The sequence below is a fragment of the Phalacrocorax carbo genome, chromosome 25 (genome assembly GCF_963921805.1).
Source record: "Phalacrocorax carbo chromosome 25, bPhaCar2.1, whole genome shotgun sequence".
Classification (NCBI taxonomy): domain Eukaryota; kingdom Metazoa; phylum Chordata; class Aves; order Suliformes; family Phalacrocoracidae; genus Phalacrocorax; species Phalacrocorax carbo.
In genome coordinates this window covers 7,035,209-7,060,188 of record NC_087537.1, presented here as the reverse complement: position 1 = coordinate 7,060,188, position 24,980 = coordinate 7,035,209, and the positions used below count along the sequence as shown (strand labels likewise).

The 24,980-nt window shown below is 52.3% G+C and overlaps 1 protein-coding gene, 2 pseudogenes and 1 gene segment (V, D, J or C); 3 read left to right on the top strand and 1 right to left on the bottom strand.

Moving 5' to 3' along the window:
• The first annotated feature begins 382 nt into the window (after nt 1–382).
• Nucleotides 383–2,993, top strand: LOC135317399 (olfactory receptor 6F1-like; annotated as a pseudogene).
• Nucleotides 2,994–5,461: 2,468 nt separating this feature from the next.
• LOC135317398 (T cell receptor delta variable 1-like) lies at nt 5,462–6,194 on the bottom strand. The segment is given in 2 exon segments: nt 5,462–5,808; nt 6,113–6,194. Coding segments are annotated over 2 exon segments (429 nt in total).
• Nucleotides 6,195–9,568: 3,374 nt separating this feature from the next.
• Nucleotides 9,569–11,587, top strand: LOC135317169 (feather keratin Cos1-1/Cos1-3/Cos2-1-like; annotated as a pseudogene).
• A 12,670-nt stretch (nt 11,588–24,257) lies between these two features.
• On the top strand, nt 24,258–24,566 carry LOC104050084 (feather keratin Cos1-2). Its single transcript, XM_009510883.2, has one exon. The coding sequence runs from the start codon at nt 24,258–24,260 to the stop codon at nt 24,564–24,566; it is 309 nt and encodes a 102-aa protein (XP_009509178.2).
• Nucleotides 24,567–24,980: the final 414 nt, after the last annotated feature.

The following is a 24,980-nucleotide window of genomic DNA, read 5'->3' as shown; positions in this document are numbered from 1 at the left end:
CCCAAGCAATCCCATGAACTTGTGTATGTCCCAATGGTGGGAAGAGCTCCTTAGCTCTTTCTTCTTCTACTGCGGCTGCTGCGTCGCTCCCACAGAGTCTGCGGGGGACTGAGGGATGTCGTAGGCCTGAGGAGAAGCCGTAGCATAAACACTGAGGACAAACAGGCATTGAGTACATGAGCCTTTTCCCCGTCATTTGTCACCACGTCCCCTTCCTCACTGAGCAATAAGCCCACATCTACTTAGCCTTCCAAGCACCCCCATCCCACGGTTAAACCCCATACCCATGTCCAAGGTACTCGAGGACAGACAGATGGCAGCGAGAAAGCTTTAGTGTGGGTGAGTGGGCTCAAGATGGGCACGTTACTCTCATTAGCTGCGTATGCCCTTCACACCAAGTGCAGACCAGTCTCCCCTCAGCCACGTTGGAGCCTTGGACACAGGACTTGCAGAAGATGACTCTGTCAAGTCTAACACCTGTGTGGTGACCCTGGACGGTGTAGACAGCCGCTCTTTGGGTGTGAGGCTTCTCAACTAACTCTAGGTGCCGAGAGGTCAAGACTTGTGCGTGTGCGAGTGTGTGTGCTGTTTAAGCCAGCTGTCTAGTCTGGCATCCATCCTCCAGTAAATCAACTTCTTCCCAAGGTTCTCCCTCAGCCAAGGGGTCCATGGCTTCATGTGGAGGACGGTGCACGAAGAGAAGTTGTTGGATCATTTCCATTGGCTGAGCACCTGGTGAGTGAAGCCCACCCAAGACATGTAGCACAGACTTCCAATGCCTTGCATATTGAAGGGGATTAAGGAGGCTTTCCTCTGCTCTTGAGCCACATGAAATTCCTGGTATGTAAATGCCTAAAGAGGAAGAAAGGAGGGAAAGGGATCCTTCAGGTGGTGATGCAGCTCCACCTGTCTTAGACACCCAGCTGAGGATGAAACCGATTCTCCCCTAGAGAGCTGATGAAGAATCCCCCCTTGTCTGCAGGGAGGGCTTGGATGAGAGCCCTCGGTTCAGCTGGCTTCTCAGCAGAGCTGCCTTGGAGGGCATGCAGCTCAGAGACTTTTGCCTTCAATCACTGAGGCATGGATACCTCTTCCCAAGTTGAGATGTCCGACTTATCCATCGGAGCCGCTCGCTGGACTCCTGCCTGAGTCCTCAGAAACAACCTGGCACTTCTAGAGGGCTTTTAGGCCTGTATATGAGGCAAGCTGAGCCATTTCTCTCTCGCAAGTGTCTTTTCTCCACCCAAAGAAGGGGGCTAAGCTGAGGAGCTGCGATAAGAGTATTTCATCATACACCTTTCAACTTGGTCAGCAGAAGTCCTTCCCCCGACTCTGAGATGGCAGAATTACAAAGAGGTGCGTCTTACCCTTCATAGACATGCTGAGAAGCAGATGTCAGTGGAGATAATGGAGCTATTTCCAAAAGCTTCCTGTGCTGAGACGTGGAAGAGAGCAAAGAGACAAGACCACGAGTCCTTGTGTAATGACTGTCATGCTAGTCTGCTGCCCTGTGCTGCTGCCATCTCACTTGGAAGCCCCTGTGATCAACTGAAGAGGTCAGAAAATCTCTTCCAGCGCCACGTTGTCATGATGGTTTTTCTGTTCCCTTGGTCTCGTTTACGGAGATTGCAGCTCCGTATTTCCTGCCTTGAAGAGTGCAGGGATGTTCTTCCCTTCCTCTGCAACAGCCTTTCAGGTAGCTGGAGACCCTCAGCCTGCTCTCCACAGTTTCCTAAGTGGGATTTTCATCTCATGGAAGCAATTGCATTCAACATCATCTGAAGGAAATGCCCGCACTCGATCTAAGAAATAATTCCCCATGGTCATTTGATGGTGTAGGCCTGACCTTCAGGGTCAGATCTAAGTGTCCAAATGTGTTTCTGCAGCAAAGGGTTTCCCCAACGATTTTAACTTAGCGTACGTGCTGTTTTCCCGTGCTCTGCACCAACTACTTTGTCAGGGATGATGGCTTTGTTGCACTACTAGTAGCATCTGAAGGACCAGCACAGGCATGCAGACTCACACAGAAACTTTCCTGGCTCTGCAGATGAACCTCGGTGCTTGGGGGGCACATGGCAACTGGGACAAGTGTGGAAGAAAGAATTTGTCCTTCTTGGTTTCCCAGGCAGGTGGCATTCCCAGGTCTCCCTGTGGTGGTATTTGCACTGACGTACTCCCTGACAGTAGGAGGCAAGGCATCCACCATAGCCCTTATGTGGAAGAACAGCAACCTCCCTACCTCGGTGTCCTTCTTCCTCCCTAATCTCTCCTTTCTGGAGATGCGGTACGCTATGGGCGTTGCTCCCACAGCCATAGGAGGCATGCTGGGGACTAGCGAGACCATCTCCTCCAGTGTCAGCATCCTCCAGTTGTTCCTTCTTCTCTCCCTAGGCTCCACTGAGTGTTTTCTCCTCTCTGTCATGGCCTATGACCACCACTTAGCCATGTCCTGCCCCTTGAGATACAGCTCTGTGATGAGCAGTGTCCTCTCTGCTCGGCTGGCACTCAGCTCCTGGCTGGGAGGCTTTCTGGCCATCTCGCTGCTGACCTTTCTGACATCCAGACTAACGCTAGGTGCTCCAGATGTCCTCAATCATTTCCCCTGCAATATAGATTCCTGCCTTGCCCTCTCCTGCAGTGACATACGGCCCATGGAGCTAGTGACCTTCCTTGTCTCCGTAATTATTGTGGTGGCCTCCTGTGTGCTCACCCTTCTGTCCTACATGTACGTCACCCCTTCCATGCTGAGAATCCAGTCAGCCCATGGCCAGGAAAAGGCTTTTTCCATTTGCTCTGCCCATCTCCGTGTCATCATGATCTGGTACGGCTCCACCCTCTTCTGTATGTCAAGCCATCGGCTGAGAACTCCTGGATCTGAACAAACTTGCGATTACCTTTAACACAGACTTAACTCCTTGTTGAACCCCTTCATTTACACACTCAGGAAGAAAGAAGTGAAGCAAGCTCTGGGGTGGGCTTTCCAGGAGAAGTGAAGTGGCTTCTCAAAGAGCCTCAGTGGAAGCAAACAGATTCACCCGCTCCCTCCCACAGCTTCTGCCCTGCAGAAGGTCCTCACGGAGGTGTAAGTGCACCTGAGCATCACAGGGAGGGAGAAGCCACCAATCCCGCAGTGAGCTCAGCTCACTCACCTTACAGCCATCTTAGGCTGGGCTGAGCCTCGGTTCTGATGCTCCCACCTCCCTCTGGTCACTCCTGGGTAAATTCAGGCGGCCTCGCAGTGCTCTAAAGACCAGTGCTTGGAAAGGGTCACAAACCCCATCCAGACACAGTTCAACAGAACCCTGGAGGAGTGGTCCTCACACAGGTTTGTATTCCAGTTTCCCAAGTCCTTCATTTTGTCAGGGATTCATATCAATCCCCTAAAGAAGTCCCAGCAGCCGGCTCACTGCTTTAGGAGATGGACATGTATTTCTCCATTTAGTCCCACGTTTTCTGGATGCATCTGTGCCCCATCCTCATGGCTGTTTCGCAGAATCATGCCCTGGTTCAAGATAAAATCTGGCAATATCTATCATCGCTACCTAGAGCCAGTATTCCTAGCATAAGGCAGTCAACAAAATATGCACTCCCCTTCCTTCCCTCTATCCAGTATCTGAATGGCCTTGTACATCTCTAATGAAAAACATCCAAATCTCTATGCCTCACACTAAATGAGTCTGGGCAATTCCACATCTACACCCCCACACTGGGCTGGAACAGTCCGTCCTTCCTCACACTTTGGGCTTTGTTGTGGAATCACTTCAATGAGATTGGCAAAGTCCCCAAACTGCAGAGCTGTGAAATGCCGGCTGGGTAGCAAGACTCTCGCTACACTCACTGGGAGGACGTTAGCACTTCCAAAGGGCACTTGCTTTTCCCCTTCCTGTGAGTGTCATTTCAGAAGAGATGAATCACACTCTCAAAGCTCTTCTTCCTGCTCCCTGACAGCAAAGGGCGTCCACATGACCATAAGGAGGAGGCACCAACATGCCAGGCACACCTTTATGGACAGCGTGGCATTGATTTTGCCTGAGTGTAGAGCTCTCCAGGTGAGATGATTGAGTCCAGACCGAAATTCTAATCCTCCCTTCTGCAAGCAGGGGTGCTTCGGGAGGCGATTCTCCTGTGTCCACCTGTCCTGGGCACTTGGCTCTTAGACCTGCAGCCAGGCCCAGGCACCAGTGCCCAAGGACAAGCTGATGCCCACCCTTGTCAGCTGGGCTCTCTTTCCCAATGGCATTTGGGAAAATCCCTGGGACAGCCCACTGGGGACGGAGAAAGAGCCTGAGCCTGTCTCTACCCTTGAGTAGCCCTCACTGTTTGTCATTCCTTGCTTTTGGGGGGAGAATTGTGTCAGTGGAGTGTTGAGGCCCTCTGCAGCCTCAGAGAGCAACCAAAAGCAGCACCTGAAATGTCCAGGGGACCCGAGGCACAGTGGGGTGCACGCCACTGAGGGCTGCTGGCCATTCCCCATCAACGCTGCCTAGAGCCCTCTGAGGTAAATAGGGGCGTGCAAAGCCTCCAACAGGGCTGGTGGATCAGACCCACATCGCCTGGGAAGGCAGGCCATCCTGGAACAGCAGTGGGACAACCACCAAGTACCCTAGGCTTTCTCAGGTGAAGGGGATCATGCTTCCTGAGCAACAGACTCCAATTCAGAGGGTAGGATCCAGCTGGAAAGTCAGCACCCTCCAGCTGAGCTTCCCCATGCAGTGCTGGGGTGGGATCACCTGAGAATAGGTCCCCAGAAACAGTCCTGTCCCCTGTGGGAAGAAACAAGATCACGGACATGTGGTTCCCATCCATTGGACAGAGAAACCAGCATGGATTCAGGGACTATAGGGTTTCTTCCCAGCTGAGCACTGGTGATTTCCCTGAGAAGGAGAAGAAACATGAAAAGGATTGGGACCACTTGCTGGCAGTGGATTAGTGCAGGAAGGGTTTGAACAGAGAAGCTTGTCCAGCACCTGGCTGATGTGTCTTTTTCACTTGCTGACACCCAGGTGCAGGGCAAGGAAAGGCTCTTCTCTCCTTGGGCCACTATGGCCACGGGGCAAAAGCCTGAGAGCAGTTGTGACTCCTGCCACAAGCTTCATTCTCCAGCTGTGGCCATCAGTGGAGGCACAGGGAAGGGGAACAAGAAGACAAGCTGACAGGTTACCTGCCCTGGGTACTCACTGCAGTGTACCAGCCATTTTAAGCAGAGGGCATTCCCAAGCCTGGTTTGGTTTGTTTATGGTGTAGCCTCCAATGGGTCTGCCCCAGGTCAGGGTTCTTTGTCCATTTTCATCATCAAAGACCCTGGATCTAGACACAGCTGTAAAATCCAGGCTGGCATGTGCTTTGCAGGTGCACAGGCTGGGGAGGCAGAGGCCCAGCCTCACCACAGCCCCCAGGTGCCACTGCTGGGCAGGCTGAGCTCAGGGCTGCATGCAAGCAGTGGCAGGGAGGGAACCACTCCTCAGAGCCCCACCACGTTTCTGTGCAGCGCTGCAAGCTGTGGGCACCAGTGTGGGCTCAGTGCACAGAAGTAGGCAGCGCTGTCCTGGAGCTCAGCACCCTGCACATCCAGAGACACCTGGGAGTCCTCTGCAGACAGCTTGGAGGAGAACCTCCCTGAATCCACCTGAGGTTTCCATTTGTCCACCCGCAGCAGCACCTGAGGGGACTGGGTCTGGCGCTGCTGGTACCAGATGATGTAAGGATTGAAATAGCTGGTGGAGAAGTTGCAGTGCAGAGTTGCATTGTGTCCCTCCTGGACGGTCATTTTTGCTGGGAACTGGAGCACAGTGTCCCTTTGGGCATGACCTGTAAAGCCAGAAAGAGTTTTCAGCTTTGCTTGCCTGTGTACCTTTCTGTCTATCACTTCGTCAGCCTGCTCACTGTCCCCAGTTTCCATATCACTTCTCCAAGCCTCTGAAAGGCTGAGCTGGTTGGCCCTGCACACTGCTTTCTGCAGGTTCTTGTTGCTCCTCACACCCCAGATCAGCCTGCTTTTCAGCCATACTCACTGGTCTTTCAGTCCACTCATTCTCCCCACATCTGCCCCTGACCTATGTCAGCTACTGGTCTCTCCCTCCGCAGCAGAAGACATCAGCTGTTCCTCTCCCACCTCTCACCACATCATCTTGCTCGAAGAGTTCCTCCATATGACACACCGCATCCTCTGCCCTTGCCCTGTCCTTGTACGGCATTTCAGCTCTTCTTGCATTGAGCTAGCCTGCTCCATGTGTTGCCCAAGGTTTACGACCACCCCTACAGACATTGGTAGCATTGTATCCAATACACCTAGGAGAGAAGCTCCTATACGCCGCATTGCTCCGTTCCCATGCATCTTTCTTTCCTTCAGGCTTCATCTGTGTTAGCAGCACACTCAGGAATGCTGAGTGCCTGCGAATTTCAGGGCAGTTCTTATTGCTCCTCTGATGCCCATTACTTCTGACATCTCCCAGGTTATTTGCCGTAGCCACCTGCAGCCCCTACTCTCCCTACAGAAACACTCGCAGATCCCCCACGGAGCCAGGACTCACATCTCCTCCCTTCCACCACCAGCTGCGCAAACTCTGGCCTCATTCTCCCCAGCTTGAAAGTTGCATCTCACCAAAGTCTGCCAGTTCCACCAGGGCTGCCAGGAAAATGAGGACCATGTCACACTCTCCCTTCATGGGGTGCCTAGGGACCTGCCAGCATGAGGGTTCTGATGCTTGCAACCCTACCTCTTCCCCTGCCTCTGCCAGATCAAAGAGGCCTCCAAACCACAGCCCAGAGGGTGGAGCAAAACTCCCTCCCTGCTGCTCCAGGCAGGCCTCTTTGGGTCTGTCCCCCAGCCTCTACCACAAAAAGGCTCTCTAGCGAGGTAACGGGCTCATGTCAAAGGGACAGGCATCCCTTGTGAATGTCTGACATCAACCACCTAGCCAGCTGCACAGGCCTGCACCCAGCTCTGCAGGAGATGGAGAAGGCACCCCTGTGCCCACCCTTGTCCACCCTGTCCCTGGGAGTGCCTGGATGGAGAGAGGACCTGGCACACACTGAAGTGCCTGGCCCCAGGGGTGGCACACTCTCTCCCCTCTCCTCTGCCCATAGAGAAGGCACTCCAAGAGCAACATCTCTGTAACGTGCATCTGCTGCAGAAACCAGCTGCGCAGGGACAGACAAACTCCCTCACTCTGGCAGGGGGAGGACGCGGCACACAGCTCCCTGCTGTACAGGCAGCCCCTCTTTGTCCCTTCACCTACCCACAACCTCCAGCAGCTTGTCCCGCCTTGGGCCCCAGAACCACAATACCCAGGCAAGCAAAACGGTCACTTGATTTCATATCTTCTGCTGTTGGCTGCCGGGAGCAGGGCTCCTCTGCCCCTTCTCACCCAGGCCCCTTTGCTCACAGAGCTGGCAGGGACTGCAGGAAGCAGGTTATTAGCAGAGCAGCCCCCATTCCAACCTTGCTCCCACGGGCACTTCAGGGTACTGCTCTTCAGTTGAGGCCATGGCAGAATGACAGTGGGCTGCCCTCTGCTCTCCAGTGACTGCAAACCTGCCAGGAGTTCCTTTGTAATACAGCTCTAGCTGCCACAACATTCCCCGGCTGAGGCAGGGAAGAGGGCTGTACCTTTCCTCGCTGCCTCTGAAGCCTCTGAGCATGGACTTGCCAGCTCTGCCAGCTCCTACAGCCACACAGGCCTCACTGGGGACTGGCTGGGCCCAGCACCCCATGCCCAGAGGCCTCCTTCCAGCTCTCACTCGCCTCAGACCTTCAGCCCGGTAGGGCAACCTAGCTCATCGCTTTGTGGCTCTCGGTCTGAGGTTAAGGGGAGTCCTGTGCAACAAGCTCTATGCCCCAAACACCGGCAACCGCGGGATCCACGTGAAGGTGTCTCTGACAATCGGGATCTCCTTCTCGTATTGATGCTGAGGTAGAACTGCTGCATCTCCAGGATGCCTTTCGACCAGCAGCAGGAGTGCCTGGGAAGCGGGCTGTGGAGCTGGAGGGCCGAGTTAGGAAGTGTGTATCTGAGCCCAGAGTTTGACAAAGTCACCAGTAAAAACCACTTGTGCTTGTGGTTTCAAAGCAGTGGCTTGTGTTAGCACTTACTCATTTGGGCCTTGGTGTTCTAAGAGGGCCTGGCTATGTTAGTGGGGCGAAAGAGATGCCCGGCCCCTGCTCGCTGAGCAGCAGCAGCGCCCGGTCCCTGCGGCAGGAGGGTCTCTGCTGCCCGCCTGCCCGTGCCGAGCAGCAAGGCGCTGCTCCTCGCCGGGAGCCGGCGGGGCCGGCGGCTGCAATCGCTCCTTCCCGGGCACGGCCGGACACCGCCACCGCTCCGCTCGCGCTTCCTGCCCCGCTGCCGCTGGCGCCGCCGCTGGCGCGGGGGATTCCTGTCTGCGTCGCGGTGGGAGGGCGGGGGCCGGGGCCGCTACCGGGGCCGGTCGCTCGGGGGAAGCGCCCCGGGGCCGGGCGGGGCCGGGCGGGGCCGGGCGGGGCCGGGCGGGGCCGGGCGGGGCCGGGCGGGCGGAGCGGCAGCGCCCCCTGGCGGGCCCGCCCGGGGCCGCCCCCCCGCCCCCGACACACACGCCCGGCCCCGCCCGCGCCGGTTCGTGCCCGGCCGCAGCCCCGGCTCCTCTCCCCGTGTCTCCCACGGCGCAGTAATACACCGCCGCGTCCCCGCGCCGGGGCCGGGCGAGCCGCAGGGCGCTGGAGCGGCGGTCTGGGGCCACCCACAGCCGCCCCGCGGGGTCCTGCACTGGTTTTGTGCCTTGGACACCCCTCGCTACCACCAGGGGCGGATGGTCTGGGAGGTGACGATACCAAAGGGTAAAGTCTGCATCAATAGTGGGGTGCGAACAAGTGATGTTGATGCCGGTGTCCTCGGTGGTCTCTGCCGACGGCTCCTGCTGCACCTGGGCTCTGCCAGCAGCCACTGCCGAGAAAAGAGAAGGAAAGGACAAGGGTTGTCAAAGATCGCCCAGCTCCGATGGCTCTTTTAGGAGAGAAATCATTGGAAGGAGCGGCAGGGAGAGAGTACCAGTCCGGAATGGATGGGGACACATGACCATGATCCAGGTGTGGGTGTGTGGAGCGAGGGGAATCCTCTAGGACAGAATTTGAAATAGAGGCATGGAGACACAGTATCAGGTAGTAGTCAGGTGCAAGGACAGATAGCTGGATGGTGAGGGGGAGAGGGGACTGGAGAGGTGGGTGTGTTACACTGAAGGACGGAGGGCTGAATCCAGAGCAATAAAATGCTGAATTCACAGGGAGGCCAGAGGATGTATGGAATAACGGCGCAGTGCAGGGAAACAGCCCTGTACCTACAGATATGAAGGAGGCAGAGGAATAGATGAGAGAGGGGTCTCAAAGAGCAGCATGAGAGGATAGAGATGGTAGGTTCATGGAGAGATGGGTGAAAAAATGGGTGGATGGAGGAAGGGAGGAAGATTAGACAGGGAGAGGGGTTGTTACAGTGAAGGGCAGAAGGCTGTATTCTGGGCAAGCAATTCGGAGAATAGAAAAGGGGAACGAAGAGGTGGCAGAGAGGCAGGGAGGGGGAAGAGTCGGCTCTGAGCTCCCTGGGGAACATCCCGGGCACCGCCCCGGCCCCCAGCCGCCGCCGCCAGCCCCGCGCACCCAGGAGCACGGCGGCCAGCCCCGCCAGCCCTGCGCCCCGGCACCGCCGCATCCCGCCGCTCCGCCGCCCGCGCCTCGCTGCGCCCCGCCAGCCCCGGCTCTCTGCTCCGGCCGCGCCGCCTCCTCTCCCCCTCCTCTTCTCTCCTCGGCCCCTCCGCCGCCGCCAGCTCCGCCCCGGGGCTGCGCCCTGCGCCGGCGCCGCTCGGGGGCTCGCCCGGCCCCGCAGCGCTCAGTGGCTCTGCACGGGCAGAGGTTTCTCTCCGGGGAAATGGGCTCTCCCCGTCCTCCTGGGGAGCAAGGGCTCCCCCGCAACAAGAACCCCGCACAGCGCCAGGCACGGCCTGGGAGAGCTGCAGGGCCCTGAGCCAGGAGATGGACCGGCTTCCCAGAGCTGCCTCCGAGCTCAGGGGCTGGAAACACCAGCCGCTGGTTTCCTGCGCATGGCAGTGAGGAGGCTGAGGGCCTGCCTTCAGCTGCCTCTCTGCAGGCCCAGCACACTGCCTAGAAGTTGTGTTGAGGCAAAGCGGCTGTGACTTGACTTCTACCAGCACTGCTGCATTCCTGCCCTAGAAATTCTGGGGCCTTTCATCCCAGCACTCACAAGAAGCCTTCAATGGGGAATGGGCATGCTCTATACCTGGCAATGAAAAGGCAGCAGTGTTGGAAATCACAGCACAGCCCATATCATTAGCTGTGACAGTCTGCACTGAGGATGAGCTTGTCAGGAAATTGTTACCTCTGCAAAGGGTGCCTGTGTTCCTGCGGCAATGAAGGGCAGGTATAAAAGCCAGCGCAAGTCCCCGCTCTCTCATCCACTTCTCTTGCCTCCTTCTCCTTGGGAACAGGTGAGTCCTGAGCCCCTTCTTCTCCTCTTCCAAAGTGAAATCTCTCCTTGATGGACACTTGAGCTGCTACTGGCTGTGGCCTGTGCTCAGGCTTTGGAGCATCGTGCCACGGGAGAGAGAAGTGGGGAGGAAGCCTGCTAGAGAGAGGCTGGGACATGTCAGAGGGGGCATTGGTTTACAAGTTAGGAGAGGGCGTCCGTGGGCAAGGCTGTCATTTGTAGGGGAAGGAAGAACATGAGGTTTCTGGCACCGCTTTCAGGTCCTTGCACAGTAGTACCTTGCCTCTTTTGTGACAGGGAAATAGGCTGCACCTCACCCATCCTTGTGCTCTGCTTCCTCCCTGCCTTCTCTGCCAGGTGCACCTCCAGCCCAGAGACATGTCCTGCTACAGCCAGTGCCTGCCATGCCGGCCCTGCGGCCCGACCCCGCTGGCCAACAGCTGCAATGAGCCCTGTGTCAGGCAGTGCCAGAACTCCACTGTCGTCATTGAGCCCCCGGCTGTGGTGGTGACCCTGCCCGGCCCCATCCTCAGCTCCTTCCCATAGAGCACCGTGGTGGGCTCGTCCACCTCCGCTGCTGTTGGCAGCATCCTGAGCTGTGATGGAGTGCCCATCAGCTCCGGGGGCTTTGACCTCTCCTGCATTACCAGCCGCTACTGTGGCAGAAGGTGCCTCCCCTGCTAAAGATGCTGGGAAAGCCCCAGGGAGACAGCCTGAGGAACTCAGAATATGGTGCTGGGCAGAGGATCAAGCTTTTGCATGTTGTTACCAAGATACCTGAATGGCTTTGCCTTTCTTTCACTTCTGCTTGTTTGCTTTGGTTCCCCTTGGCAGCAAGGGCCCACAAAGGCCAGCCTGGTGGGGACCATCTGACTCCCCTCCCTCTATGGGGCAGGCAGTGGAGACCATGCAAGAACTTCTCCATGGCCAAGGACCGCACACTCTCGGCTGCCTCTGCGGCTGCCTGCATCGCTGTCCTCCACTCAGAGTGACTTTTTTCCCTTCTTTGGCCTCATTAAAGTTGTGCTGCATTCAAGCCTGGCCTCCACATGGTCCTTCCCTCTGTGGACACTCTCCAAGGTGCCAAAGCAGAGGGGTGTTGCTCTGGGATTGAAGGGGGTGAGGGCACAAGGAGACCCTTGTTCATTCAGAGAGGATTGGGAGGTTGGGACACACTGCACTTTACCAGCCATCCAGGCTGAGCACCATCCTTTGTAGCTGAGGAAGACATCCGTGGCTGCTTTGGTGGCAGAGACCATCAGGCCTTGTGTGTCTCTGCCCACAAATGCCCAGCAAGGCAGGAGGCCCTGAGGGCTCAGCAGGCCCATGAGCTCTTGAGGAAGGGCATTTGTCTTGCCATAGCTGGAGCTTTGCTGGGTTGGCAGGTGTTGGGTATGGGTGTCCAGGAGATTATTAACTTTGCAGAATGGCAGGCGTGGTAAAGCAGGGAATAGCCCTTGCAATGGCCCATAGCTGCTACTCCATCTTCCTCTCCCCTCCATCTTGGTCAATCCAGGGTCATGCCCAGAAGGCATGGACAGGAGTAACATGGAATGTTTGCCCATGTCACTGAATGTGTTGAGGCTGGAGCTAAGCATGTGGGAGCTGATGGCAGTCGGTGCAGAAAAGGGGATGTATTTCTGAGGAAGATCAAATTGCTGTGATACAGAGCATGCAGGAGAATATGAGGATCAGAAAGGATGAGAGTCCTGGGTGCACTTCCCAAGAAATCTGCATGCAGGCTCAGATATCTTGACTGCTTCATTGATCCCCCCAGAGAGTTTGTGCTGAGGAATTGGCTGCCATTCTAGGGGGGAGAGGATTTGCTTACATGTAAATGTCATCCCTTCTGACTGGTGGAAATGTCTCATGGCACCACTATAGTCTCATATCCTATTTCCTGCATGAAAATCCAGATGTATTGACATAAGTGTACAAGTGGAAGAATGGAAACCACTACACCCATGTCTTCCATCAAGAGGGAATTATAGCTCATGAGGCATATCTCAGAATGAATAAAGGCCAAAAGCTTTATAAGGGTGCTTCACTTTAATGTCTGAAATCTTTTTTCCCTCATCATGCCATTAATAACCATCATCAATAGCAGCACAGTTGGACTTCCTAACGCTACTGCACTAAACCTTGTAATAACCAGAAGGTACCTCAGGTGCTTTGCAGTGATGATACCATCTGCAATTGTTCTCCCTGAAGATGGAGGGAGAACATTTTTTCTGACAGACGGGAAGCCCTTTAGTCAAAACACCGCCAGAGCACTTCTACAAGCTCTTGGCATGACCTGTGGTTTGGCTGCACATCTGAGGAAATCTGGGAAAGGTAGAAAAAGTACACAGAATCTATGTGGATCTTACACTTCTGACTAAGGGCACTGTTGGCAGAGGATGATCTTTTTTTAGGGTGATTTAAATCCACTGTGCAGCTTTCAGACACTGAGCTGTCTCAGCCCATGCTTCCCATTTCAATGCTGTGGCCTGTTTCTACCACCCCTTCATTGTTACAAGCTGGGGTTGTCCTGCAGACACATTTGGATTTCAGTAAATCTGTTTGGCCTCTGAAGAAAGGGTCTGGGTCCAGGCATAGCTGACCTGTGTTTGCTGTGCTGTCTCAGGGGTATGGGCACAGCCCCCTGCCCTCCCAGGGGACTGTATCCCAGCACTAGGAGGAGTGCAGCCTGTCCCCATGGTGTGAGCTGTCCCCTCATGCTGGCGACAACCTGCTGACTGCACCTAGGCAACCAGCACATAATTGTGGGCACTGTGAGAGAGCACAGCTGGGAAATGAGTCCACAGAAGGCACAACAATACAGCACTCCAAAATGGGAATGATATCTTTCCATGCAGGCAAAGCCGTGTCACACAAAATCAGTGCAGCAGAAAACAGCCCAGATAGGATTGGCAGACATGACCAACCCTCACCTGGAGCTGTTAAGCACTGCCTGGGCTCAGAAAGCCCCACCACACAAACATCCCAGCCCTGAGTGTCGCCACTATGCCTAGTTCACAGCCGTGCAGCAGCCAGGTATGTAAGGGGAGGGAGGTGGTGGAAGGCTGCAACCTTTTGTCCAGCTCGGCAAGATGGGTGGGGACAGCAGTCAGCATGAGAGCTAATGCCTCTATTCAGGGTACTAAAGGAGGCACCCCCACTTCCAGGTCGTCCATGAAAATCGTTCCTTTGTTTTATGTTATTTGGAACCATTATGTGGAGCCTCACATGACTGCTTCCCCTCACCGCATGCCGTGCAGCAACAAGCATGAAGTGCTGGCTGCCCCTGCCCTCCAGCCACACCAAAGCTCCTCCTTGCCTTCTACACCACACAAGGCACTGGACTGTTCAGTGACCTCTGCACCACCACTGTTTTAAGGGGCAGGGGACAAGGGGGACAGGACATCTCTGGTACTTCCAGCCATAATATCTCTGCTATTCTATGCTGGCTCTCTTTGCTTTATCTGTCAGAGGTGGGTTGACCTTGGCTGGCTGCCAGGTGCCCACCAAGCTGCTCTATCCCTCCATCAACAGGACAGGGGGAGAAAAACATGATGGAAAACTCGTAGGTCAAGATAAGGGCAGGGAGATTACTGCCAGTTACTGTCACAGGCAAAACAGACTCGATTTGGGGAAATTAATGTAATTTATTGCCAATTAACTGTAAGAGTGTAGGACAGTGAAAAATAAAGCAAAACTAAAACCACCTTCCCCACTTCTTCCCCAGCACAAATTCACTCATAAATCTTCTACTTTCTTCTCCCCAAAATTGCAGGGATGCAAATTTCTGCACTGTGTGCAATAACTAGATTTCCACCACAGGAGAGAAAATGGGGGTTGTGGTCAGTTCATCACATGTTTTTGCTGCTGCTCCTTCCTCCTCATGCTCTTTCCCTGATTCAGTGTAGGGACCCTCCCATGGAGTGCCAGTCCTTCACAAACTTCTCCAACGTGGGTCCTTCCCATGGGCTGCTGTTCTTCATTAAGTGCTCCAGCATGGGTCCTTTCCACAAGCTGCAGTCCTTCAGGAACAGACTGCTCCTGCACAGGTCTCCGGTGGGGCCACAAGTCCTGCTAGAAAACCTCCAGCATGGGCTCCTCTCCATGGGACACACTTTCTGTCAGCAGACTACTCCAGCTCAGCTTCTCTATGGGCTGCAGCTTTCTTCAGATCATCTCCACCTGCTCTGGCATGGGGTCCTTCCTGGGCTGCAGGGTGGATATGTGCTCCATCATGGGCCTCCATGGGCTGTAAGCGGACAAGCTGTGTCCATTGTCTTCTCTGTGGCTGCAGGGGGAATCTCTGCTCCAGCACCTGGAACATCTCCTCCCTATTCTTCTTCCCTGACTTTGGTGTCTGCATAGCTGTTTCTCTCACATTTTCTCACTCCTCTCTTGCAGCTGCTGCAAAACATTTTTAACCCCTTCTTAAATATTTCATCACAGAGGTGCTACAAATGTTGCTGATAGGCTCAGCTTTGGCCAGCAGTGGGTCCATCACAGAGCTGGCTATTACTGGCGCTGCCCAACATAGGGGTAGCTTCTAGAATCTTTTCACAGAAGTCATCCCTGCAGACTCTCCACTGCTGAAACCTTGTCATGTAAACCAAATACACTGCCAATACTCTTGTATTATTATGAGCAGAGAGTGTTTTGTACATCAGAACTTTGGCTGCAAGATAAACTCGGCCAGCTCGTGGTGACAGAGGAGGCTGCAGGCAGCTCCCTCTTGCTACAGGCAATTACACCACCTGCACCTGCATGAAAAACGCAAGATGAAAAAACCAGCCATCAATTAAAACTGTAGAAAAAAAAATATAAAAAGGGTGCATGAACATTCACAGGGCAGCCAAACCATTTCTTCAGCTGCTCTGTAAGTTAATGTTGCTTCTGCATTTCTCTGCCTTTTGAAGAGAGGGTATTTATGTGAAAGTAAGTCTTAAGACAGGTTCATTACTACATCAATTCTGATGTCTGAGCCTCACTGTCTGTACCCTGAGGGCAGTCTGGCTTGTCCCAGATACACACCCTTCTGCTGCCACATGAGTGTGTCACTGTGGCACTGCTCTCTTTGCAAGGGCAGGGGCTGGTCCCAGAACACTTGAGGAGATCAACAGCATCAGGTGGGAGCGTCCAACATTGCAGGATTTTATTTTACTTGCAATATGGGAATTCTTTGTGGGGCTGCAGCAATGGCGATGTTCTATCTTTTTTATATTATCCTTCACATACAGACTTGGGACAAGGAGAGGCTCAATGTCCGGAAAGGCCATGACAGCTTCAACGACAAGACTCATGCAAACATGAGTATGCACAATTGTTCTTTGTGTTTGTGTGTGTTTGGGCAACTGTGTCCATGAGCATGTATGTGTTTTAGCACACAAACGTGACATCATGAACGTGTGTGGCTGGTCTGCATATATGTAATGGTGTGGGCATAGGTGCATGTAGATATGTGCTTCTCTGTGTACATCTATAGAGGAGCATGCATGTGTGTCTGTATGCAAGTACATGTGTGCAGGAGCATATACATTTGTAAGCATGTGTGTTTGAATATCTGGGCATTCATATTTGTATGGGGACTGGCTGTGCATGTTGGTATGCACACGGGCTCATTTGGAAACATCAGTGCATACATGTTGTGATTTAACCCTAGCCAAAAACTGACCACCACACAGCCACTTGATCACTCCCCTCAGGTGGCATGGGGGAGAGAATTAGAAGAGTAAAAGTGAGAAAACTCGTGTGTTGAGATAAAGACAATTTAATAGGTAAAGGAAAAACTACATCTGCAAGCAAAGCAAAACAAGGAATTCATTCACTCCTTCCCATTGGCAGGCAGGTGTTCAGGCATCCCCAGGAAAGCAGGGCTCCATCAAGCCTAACGGTTACTTGGGAAGACAAACACCATCACTCCAAGCATCCCTCCCTTCCTTCTTCTTCCCCCAGCTTTATAATCTGAGCATGACATCATATGGTGTGGGACATCCCTTGGGTCAGTTGGGGTCAGCTGTCCTGGCCGTATGCCCTCCTGGCTTCTTGTGCACCCAGTAGAGCATGGGGAGCTGAAAAAGCCCTTGACTAGTGTAAGCACTACTTAGCAACAACTAAACCATCTCTGTGTTATCAACACTGTTTTTACCATAAATCCAAAACATCGCTCCATACTAGTTACTATGAAGAGAATTAATTCTATCCCAGCCAAATCCAGGACAGCACACCTCTTTATAAGTGGACATGTATGAGTTGCTCTTTGGGTGTGTGTAAGCTCACGTGTGTGGTTGTGTCTATGTGTGTGAATTTCTGTGTGCACAGCAATGGTAATTTGTGACCAAGAAATGCTCTCTCATGGAGGTCAAGAAGGCCCAACTTCATAAGAGGTTAAAGTGGCTGGCAGCAGGAAAGCCGGAGACAAAAGGACTCCCTGTAAGGGGGTGCAGTTTCCCTTGGTGATGAGATAAGAAAGAGCTGCAGCACTGCCTTGTAGCAATCCTGGAGTGTGATGCTCAGTGGCCACCTTTGGGCAGCAGAGCTGGTGCTGGAGGATAGACCCAATGTCAGGCTGAGGTATCTCATGCAACTGCTTACAGGATTGGCGCAGGTTCTGGCGTATGTAAAGAACTGGTTCCTGATACAGATCTGCAGACTCCTTGTGGACCTTTTGGTGGTAGGTAGGACTCTATCCAATACTTTGATCATATCTAACTCAAAGCATGTGTTTAATTTGCCTTGTGGGATACAATAAAATTTGCCCAACAGCACACACATTTGCATGCGTGCATGTCTGTGAGTGTGCATATCTACCTCTGTGTCCATATAGGTGTGCATGTAGGTGCACCCCTGAGGGTAGATCGAAGGTATTGCTAAAGATAAGGTACACCACAGCCAGTGGCCCTCTCCTTCCCCACAATGCCAGCCACCTCCTCACAGAAAGCAACGAGGTTGGTGAGGCATCGTTTGCTGCTCCCAATGCTCTTCTTGCCTTTCATAAGTTTAGGAATGGCTTCTGAGAGTATTTACTCCATGTTCTATCCAGGGGCTGATCAGTGACTGACCAGTCCTTGAACATCCTTGGATGCATCTCAAGAAATTCTATGTACTTGAGTGTGTTCAAATGATAGTAAGAGCACCTTAGTTCATTCTTCTACTCTACTACTGCTGGACCTCTTGGGATAGATTCTCCATAGCAGAGACGAGCGAGGAAGAGAGATTTACTTCATGCTCCTGGAGTTTATCAATCATCTCCACTACTGTTGGTGTCTCATCATCTTTCCAGGACATTACTGCCAATGAGTTCCCATGCATCGATGGTGCGCTCCCTACAAACTTCCACCACATGGATCGTGTGCACTCGGCTTCATCTGGATCTTTGGATGACCGTTGATTGTCTAGGTCACTACACATCACCTCAAGCACGGCTAATTCCCTTAGATACTGGAAGCCTTTCTCCATGGTTGTCCATTTTCCTAGGTGATATGTAACATCTTCTTTAAAGGGATACCTTTCCTTCACTTTGGACAGGAGTCGCCTCCAGAGGCTGAGGACTTGTGTTCTTTTTCCAATTGCTTTATCAATGCCCCCTTCCCCAGAAAGGGATCCCAGTTGTTTGGCTTCTTTTCCCTCTAATTCCAGGCTACTGGCCCCGTTACCCCAGCATCGGAGCAGCCAGGTGACAATGTGCTCACCTGAATGACGGCTATAATCTTTTCGCATATCTCGCAACTCACTCAAGGACAGGGATCGGGTGGTCTCTATTTCGTTTATGACTTCTTCCTCCTCTCCCCGCGATGGCCCTGCTTTTTCATCATCCCGTTCTAAACGAGTTGACGTCCGCTTCCAAGATTTTGTCTTGTGTATGGGGGCGACTGATACTGGTACGGGTTGATTCTCTGAGCCAGCTCCAGTACTTGTCGTGGGGGCTGGAGTGACCACAGTGCCTGTCACTCTGCCTTTCAATCCAGAGACCTTCTCTTCTTCTTGGGAGCACTGAATACTGTTGAGCAGGACTTGATATGCATGGGCCAGGCCCCAGCATGTTACACTTATCTGTGTCTCTCTGGAGTTCCCAGCATAACAACATACTTTCTCCAAATATTCTACTAGTTTTTTGGGATTCTGCACTTGTTCAAGGGTGAAACTCCAAAATACTGGGGGTGCCCACTGCCCTAGGGATTTGCCCATGCTATCCCACATGCCCCGCCACTCGTAACTATCAAGCCTTGGGGCAGATCTCTGGGTGATATTCTTAAGTTGCTTAGTCAAAACGAAAACAACCAAAACAACATGCCCCAAAACTAACAATAAAGTCACCTTTACCACACAGGGATGTTCAGGATGTAAAAAGGTTGTTGTAATAGAGGCAGAAACATCATAGAACAAAGTTGCAAAGATACAATTCTGTATTTCCTCCATATAAAATCTCTCCGAGGAGGCAGTATAACTGGTAATTGCCTCAACAAGGTGGTATCTAAAGTACAGCAACAGTTTCAGCAAAAACCCCAAATACCAGATAAAGCTGAAAACCAGTGTTTGTATAACAAATCTTGTAGGCAAAACGTTACTAATCACAGCAGAACACAGCAGACTCAACAAACCAACACCAATCTTTAACACCAACTGCAAAAAGGACAACATGGTGCTGTGACCAGCAGCTGTTGTTATCTCCAACCCTTGAGCCCCACGTTGGGCGCCAAAAAGACTGTCATGGTTTAGCGGCAGCTCAGCCCCACACAGTCGCTCGCTCACTGCCCCACCGGTAGATGGGGGAGAGAATCAGAAGGGTAACGCTCGTGGGTTGGGATAAGAACAGTTAAATAATTAAAACTAAAAGAAACAACAACAAAAATGCAATGTAAAGGAGAACAATGAGATGCACGAAACCCGGGGGGAGGTGGAAGGGAGGGGGGAGGGGAACAAACCGCCGAAACAGACCGCACGCAATGCAACCGCTCACCTCCCGCCGACCTGACGCTGCTCCTCTCCTGAGCCGCAAACTGCCCCCAAAAATACACTGGTCAGGGTGTCACATGTTATGGAATGAACATGCCATTGGCCAGTCGGGGTCAGCCGCCCCGGCCATGGCCCTGCCCCTCCCAGCCTCCCGCCACACCCCCGCCACATGGCAGAGCGCAGGAAGCTGAAAAGGTAGCTGACCCCCCATGATGATGAGAATTAACCCCTTCTCAGCCAAAACCAGCACAACTACAAATCACTGTTGATGTCCTACCCTCATCATCTGTAGCCCAAGGGGAGTCCCAGGCACACAGTCCTCTGCAACCACATGATTGTATCACTGCTGCTCCCTTTGCAAGGGCAGGGGCTGCTCCCAGACCCCTGAGGCACTCGCTGAGACAGATGGAGCTTCTAAGGCTATAAGATCTTTTAATTTATTTTTTTTTTATTTTGCTAGTGAAATGGTCATTTGGGGGGCCTACAGCACTAGGGATATTCTATGGTTTTTAAGTGTAGGTTCACACACAGCCTTGGGACTTCAACATGTTCAATGTCTGCAAAGGCCATGACAGCTTGGATTCCACTGTGGTTTCTCTCTGTTGGTGGGAAAACAGCTGACTGAACAGTGCCAAAACCTTGAGCTCACTAAAGCTGATGGGGCTGGTCAGCACCTTATTCGTTGCCTTAACTGTAGGGTCTGAAGGACTTGCCAGAATCATCCCAAGATGCTGGTGTCTGATGCCCTCGTTCTCAGTGTTGTGTGTGCATGTTCATGGTCACGTACACATTCATCTAGCTGTACTCGTGTGTACATTCACATATACATGTGTGTGCCTGGGGTAAGGCACATGCAAGCATGACTGTGTACAAATATTGTGTGTGTGTGTGTTTGGGCACACCTGTTCATGAGTGTGTATATGTTTTAGCACATGCATGTGCCTTCGTGCCAGTGAGTATGGGTGGGTGTGACATTGATCTGCATATATGTAAATGTGTGGGCATAGATGTGTGCTTTTATATATTATCATTTGTGTACAGAAGAGTGCACATATCTATGCAAATGTTTGTGTGCATGTACATGCCTGTGTAAGCATATGTGTTGGAATATCTGTGCGTACATGTTGGTATGGGGGATTGGTTGTGTCTGTCTGTCTGCATGTGGGCTCCTTTGGAAACATGTGGGCACACACCTCTTTATAAGTGCACACAATTGAGTTACTCTGGGTTCATGCAGACTCATGTGCCTGTGTGTGAGACGATGAGTTGTGAATGCCTGTGAGTGTGCATACCTCTGTATGCATATAGGTATGCATGTGTGTGCACCCATGAAGTGGTGCATGTATGCATTTTTTTGGATGAGCCTATGTAGGTGGGTGTGCAATTCCCTCCGCTCGCTTTTGACATCATGAGTGATCTCATTATGATATCAAGGGGAAAACTAGGAACTGTATTGAAACAGTGATCTGTCACAGGCTTTCCTCTGAGGATGAGATGTGATGACTGTGCAGGTTACTTCATGACTTCTGAGTTGTTCCTGCTGGAGGTCATCTGAGAAACACTCTGAGGTATAACAGACTGGAGGAGGGGCCTCCAGCAGCCACCTAGTCCAACCCTGTGTTCAGGGAGGATCTTAGTAGATCAGGTTACTCAGGGCTGAGTCTAGGCAAGTTCTGAACGCTTCCAACAACAGAGATCCCATAATGTCTCTGCATAATGTAGTCCAGCATTTGACCACCTTCATGAAAAGAGTTTTTTCCCTGCTATATAATCAGAATTACCCATTATTACACTTGCACCCATTGGCCCTACTCTAATCATAATTTATCTCCAGAGTCTTGCTTAATCTTCTTTGTATCCTCCATTGAAGTGGTAGTAGGCAGCAAGTACATCTTCCCTTAGCCTTCTCTTCTCCAAGATGAGCAGGCCGAGCTCTCACATCCCTTCCTTGCATATCATGAATCTGGCTACCTGACCATCTCGGTGGCCTCCATAGGACTCACACCTATTGATCAATATCCTTTCTGGACTGGGGAGACCCAAACTGGGCACACTGTTGCAGATACAGTCTCAAAAGTCCCAAACACAGGAGCAAGATCACTTCTGTGGACTTCCTGGCTATACTCTGAGTAATACAGCTCAGGATACAGTATATCTTCTTTGCTGCAAGGGCACACTGCTGGCTCGTATTCAGCTGGGTACCCACAAGGATGTCACATCTTTTTCTTCTGAGCTGCTTCCTAGGCACCCAGCCCCCAGCCTGTACTGGTGCATGGGGTTGTTCATGCGTCTCTTGTTGAAATTTTTGTGGTTCTGGTCAGCCCATTTGTCCAACCTGGCCAGATCCCTCTGACTAGCAGCCCTGCTCTACATTGTATTGATGACTCCCCACAATTAGGGGTCTTCCACAAACTTGCTGAGAGTGCACTCCTCCCCACCATTCAGGTCATTAATGAAAATATTAAACACTATCTGTCCCAGTATTGACCCCTGAGGCTTCCCACTGTGGTTACTGGCTGCAGCTGGACTTTGCACCGTTGGTCACAACTCCCTGAGCTCAACTGGCCAACTAATTTTCCAGCCCCCTTCTTGTCCACCTATCCAGCTGTTTGGTGAGTAAGGTACTATAGTAGAGTCAAAAGTCTTGCAAAAATCAAGGCATACCACACCCACTCTGCAGTGCCACTCGCCTCCTTATAGAAAGCAATGAGGTCAGTCAGGCATGATTTGCCCTCAGTAAACCCATGTGAGATGCTCCCAGTGGCTTTATTGTCTTTCACGGGTTTAGAAAAGGCTTCTGAGAGCTTCTTTTAAGTAAATGAGTGGACAGTTCCTTGAACACTCTTGGATATGTCCCAGCTGGTCTCATGGAGTTACCTACGTCCAATTGGTAGTAAGAGCTCCTTAATCCTTTATTCTACCGTGGGTGCTGCTTCATTCCCATAGAGTCTGTTGGGAGGTTCAGGGATGTGTTGGCCTGAGGAGAACTCATAGCAGTAAAAACTAACGACAAATATCTATAGACCATTTCAGTCTTTTCCCTATGCCATGTTCCTTCAGTTCAGTACCTGTTCAGTCCAAGGTCTTAGCACCTGCCTGACACAGCACAAGGCTGATGGGCTGCACAAGTACATCTGACATTGACTTGGACATGAGATCTGAACATATCTCACACCGGACAGCACTGATACAGCACCGGAAGCAGACCCACTTTGGCATAGCCAGAATGATGTTGGCAGGATTTCTCAGTCTTTCTCCCTGTCTGTAAAGCAAACTCCATCCTTTTGAACTCTCTAGATCTGGGAAGAGCAGTGTCCTGGCCTGGAGAAGCAGAGAGTGGGGACTCCTGGCCATGCTGAGGCATTCCAATACAGTTTACACTGAATTAAATTAAGGATCCAAAGTGGTATGAAACAGTACTTGTTGGGGTCTGGAATCAGCAGCAGCAGAGTGTCGGTTTGGAATAGTAGGAAAAGGAGGACTGAAGATACAGAAGGATACATTTCAGTGCCTGTGCTAAGGACAATTCTCTGCTACATTTTTTCTGGTTTTGTGCAGCAGCACTCAGGCTCCTTCTGACTCTGGCTGCTGTGTGGGGCTTACTAACAGAGCAGCAGAGTGTGCCACTTCCATGAGAGATGCCCATAACAATTCCTCATGAGGAGGAACACACACACACTCTTGTGCACGTCAGTGTGGAGTCATTCAGAAATTTTTGCACCTACGTGCGTTCACACAAACCCAGCTGCACATAAGTTCACACAAGAACATCCATAGGAACACAACCAACTGTGGACATCTGGGGACATCTGCAGCAGGATTAGAGCATTCTGGAAAGAAAAAGGCTCCAGATATGGAGCCCACGCCCTTCTCCCTGGTGCAGAAAAGGAGGCAAAACAGGCCAGCAGAATTTCCCTGGAGGCAGTGTTAGGTGGGATAAGGTCAAACACAGAAGCTGATCCACTTCCTCCCAACATGGCCACAAAGAGCCCCAAAGGGACCCAGGCTGACATAATTTGCATTTACTGGACTATTCCAGCATGTGAGATGAATCCTCTGCCCATGCTGATGTGTTTTGCTCTGGAAATGCTTGGGCCTCTCATCCTGTCACACAAAAGACGCCCTCCTTGGGGAATGTTCCTGGCATAAAGCAGGAAATGAAAAGGCAGCAATTCAGGAAGCCAAAACACAGCCCATAGCATTAGCTGGGATGTTTTGTATTCAAGATGAGCTTGTCAGAAAATAATGACCGCTGGAAGGGATGCCTCTGGCAGCCTGGGTCAGTAAAGGCCCATGATAAAAGCCACCTCAGCTCCTCTCTCCCTTATCCACTCCCCTTGCCTCCTTCTCCTTGGGAGTCAGGTCAGTCTGAAGCCCCTTCTTCACTGCTTTCTCTGAAAGGAGGTCTCACTCCAATGGACGTCTCAGCTGATACAAGCTGTGTTGTCTGCTAGATAATGTGTCTGCTTGTCACGGGAGAAGGAAGTGGGGAGAAGGTTAGACATGGTGGGAAGCTGAACAGTACTGAGGTGGCTTCTGGAATCAGAGGATAGGCAATAGCCATGTAACACCTGGTGACTCTGTTTTGGCCCCAGCAGGATGAGGACCAGAAGCCCTCATCATCTCTGCACAGCCTCCAGCTCACAGTCCTACATTCTGTTTGGCTCCCTCATGGTGTGGGGACAGGCTGCTCCTTATGCATCCCCATGTTCTAATCCCTCCCTGTCCTCTCTCACAGGTGTACCTGTGTCACCAACACATGTCCTGCTACTAGTCTTCACATGTTCATGTGTTCTGATTCCTCTCTGTCCTCTCTCACATGTGCACCTCCAGCCCAGAGACATGTCCTGCTACAGCCCGTGCCTGCCCTGCTCGCCCTGCGGCCCGACCCCGCTGGCCAACAGCTGCAATGAGCCCTGTGTCAGGCAGTGCCAGGACTCCACCGTTGTCATCCAGCCCTCCCCCGTGGTGGTGCCCCTGCCCGGCCCCATCCTCAGCTCCTTCCCACAGAGCACCGCCGTGGGGTCCTCCACCTCCGCTGCTGTTGGCAGCATCCTCAGCTCTCAGGGAGTGCCCATCTCCTCCGGGGGCTTGGACCTCTCCTGCATTACGGACCGCTACTGTGGCAGCAGAAGGTGTCCCCCCTGCTAAAGGTACCAGTGACAGACCAGACAAGGATCCCCAGGAATCCAGACCTAGACACTGGGGACAGAGGTCCCGGCCATTGACTTCAGAGAAGCTGAGCATCCAGTGCTTCCCTTTCAAAGGAGGGCTTCTGGGGTTTTCTGAAAACATGACCAAATTCTAACTCTCTTGCCTTCCATTCTCTCCAATCTCTTTCTTTTTTTCTGTTTTTTTCTGGGCTGTAAGATGCCCAGAGCCAACCTGGGGGATCTGCTGACTAATGTCTCTCCATGTAGCAGACAGATGCATCCCTGTGGGATCTCCACTGTGGGCAATGATTGAAGACTTTTGACAGCTGTTAGTGCTCTCCCTACTCTGGCCCTCTCCTCTAGGAGTGATCTCACTTCCCTCTTCAGACACATCAAATTTTTCTGCACTTCA

Bases quoted from the DNA above. Each gene is read 5' to 3' on its own strand.
- LOC104050084 (XM_009510883.2), top strand. From the start codon at position 24,258: ATGTCCTGCTACAGCCCGTGCCTGCCCTGCTCGCCCTGCGGCCCGACC.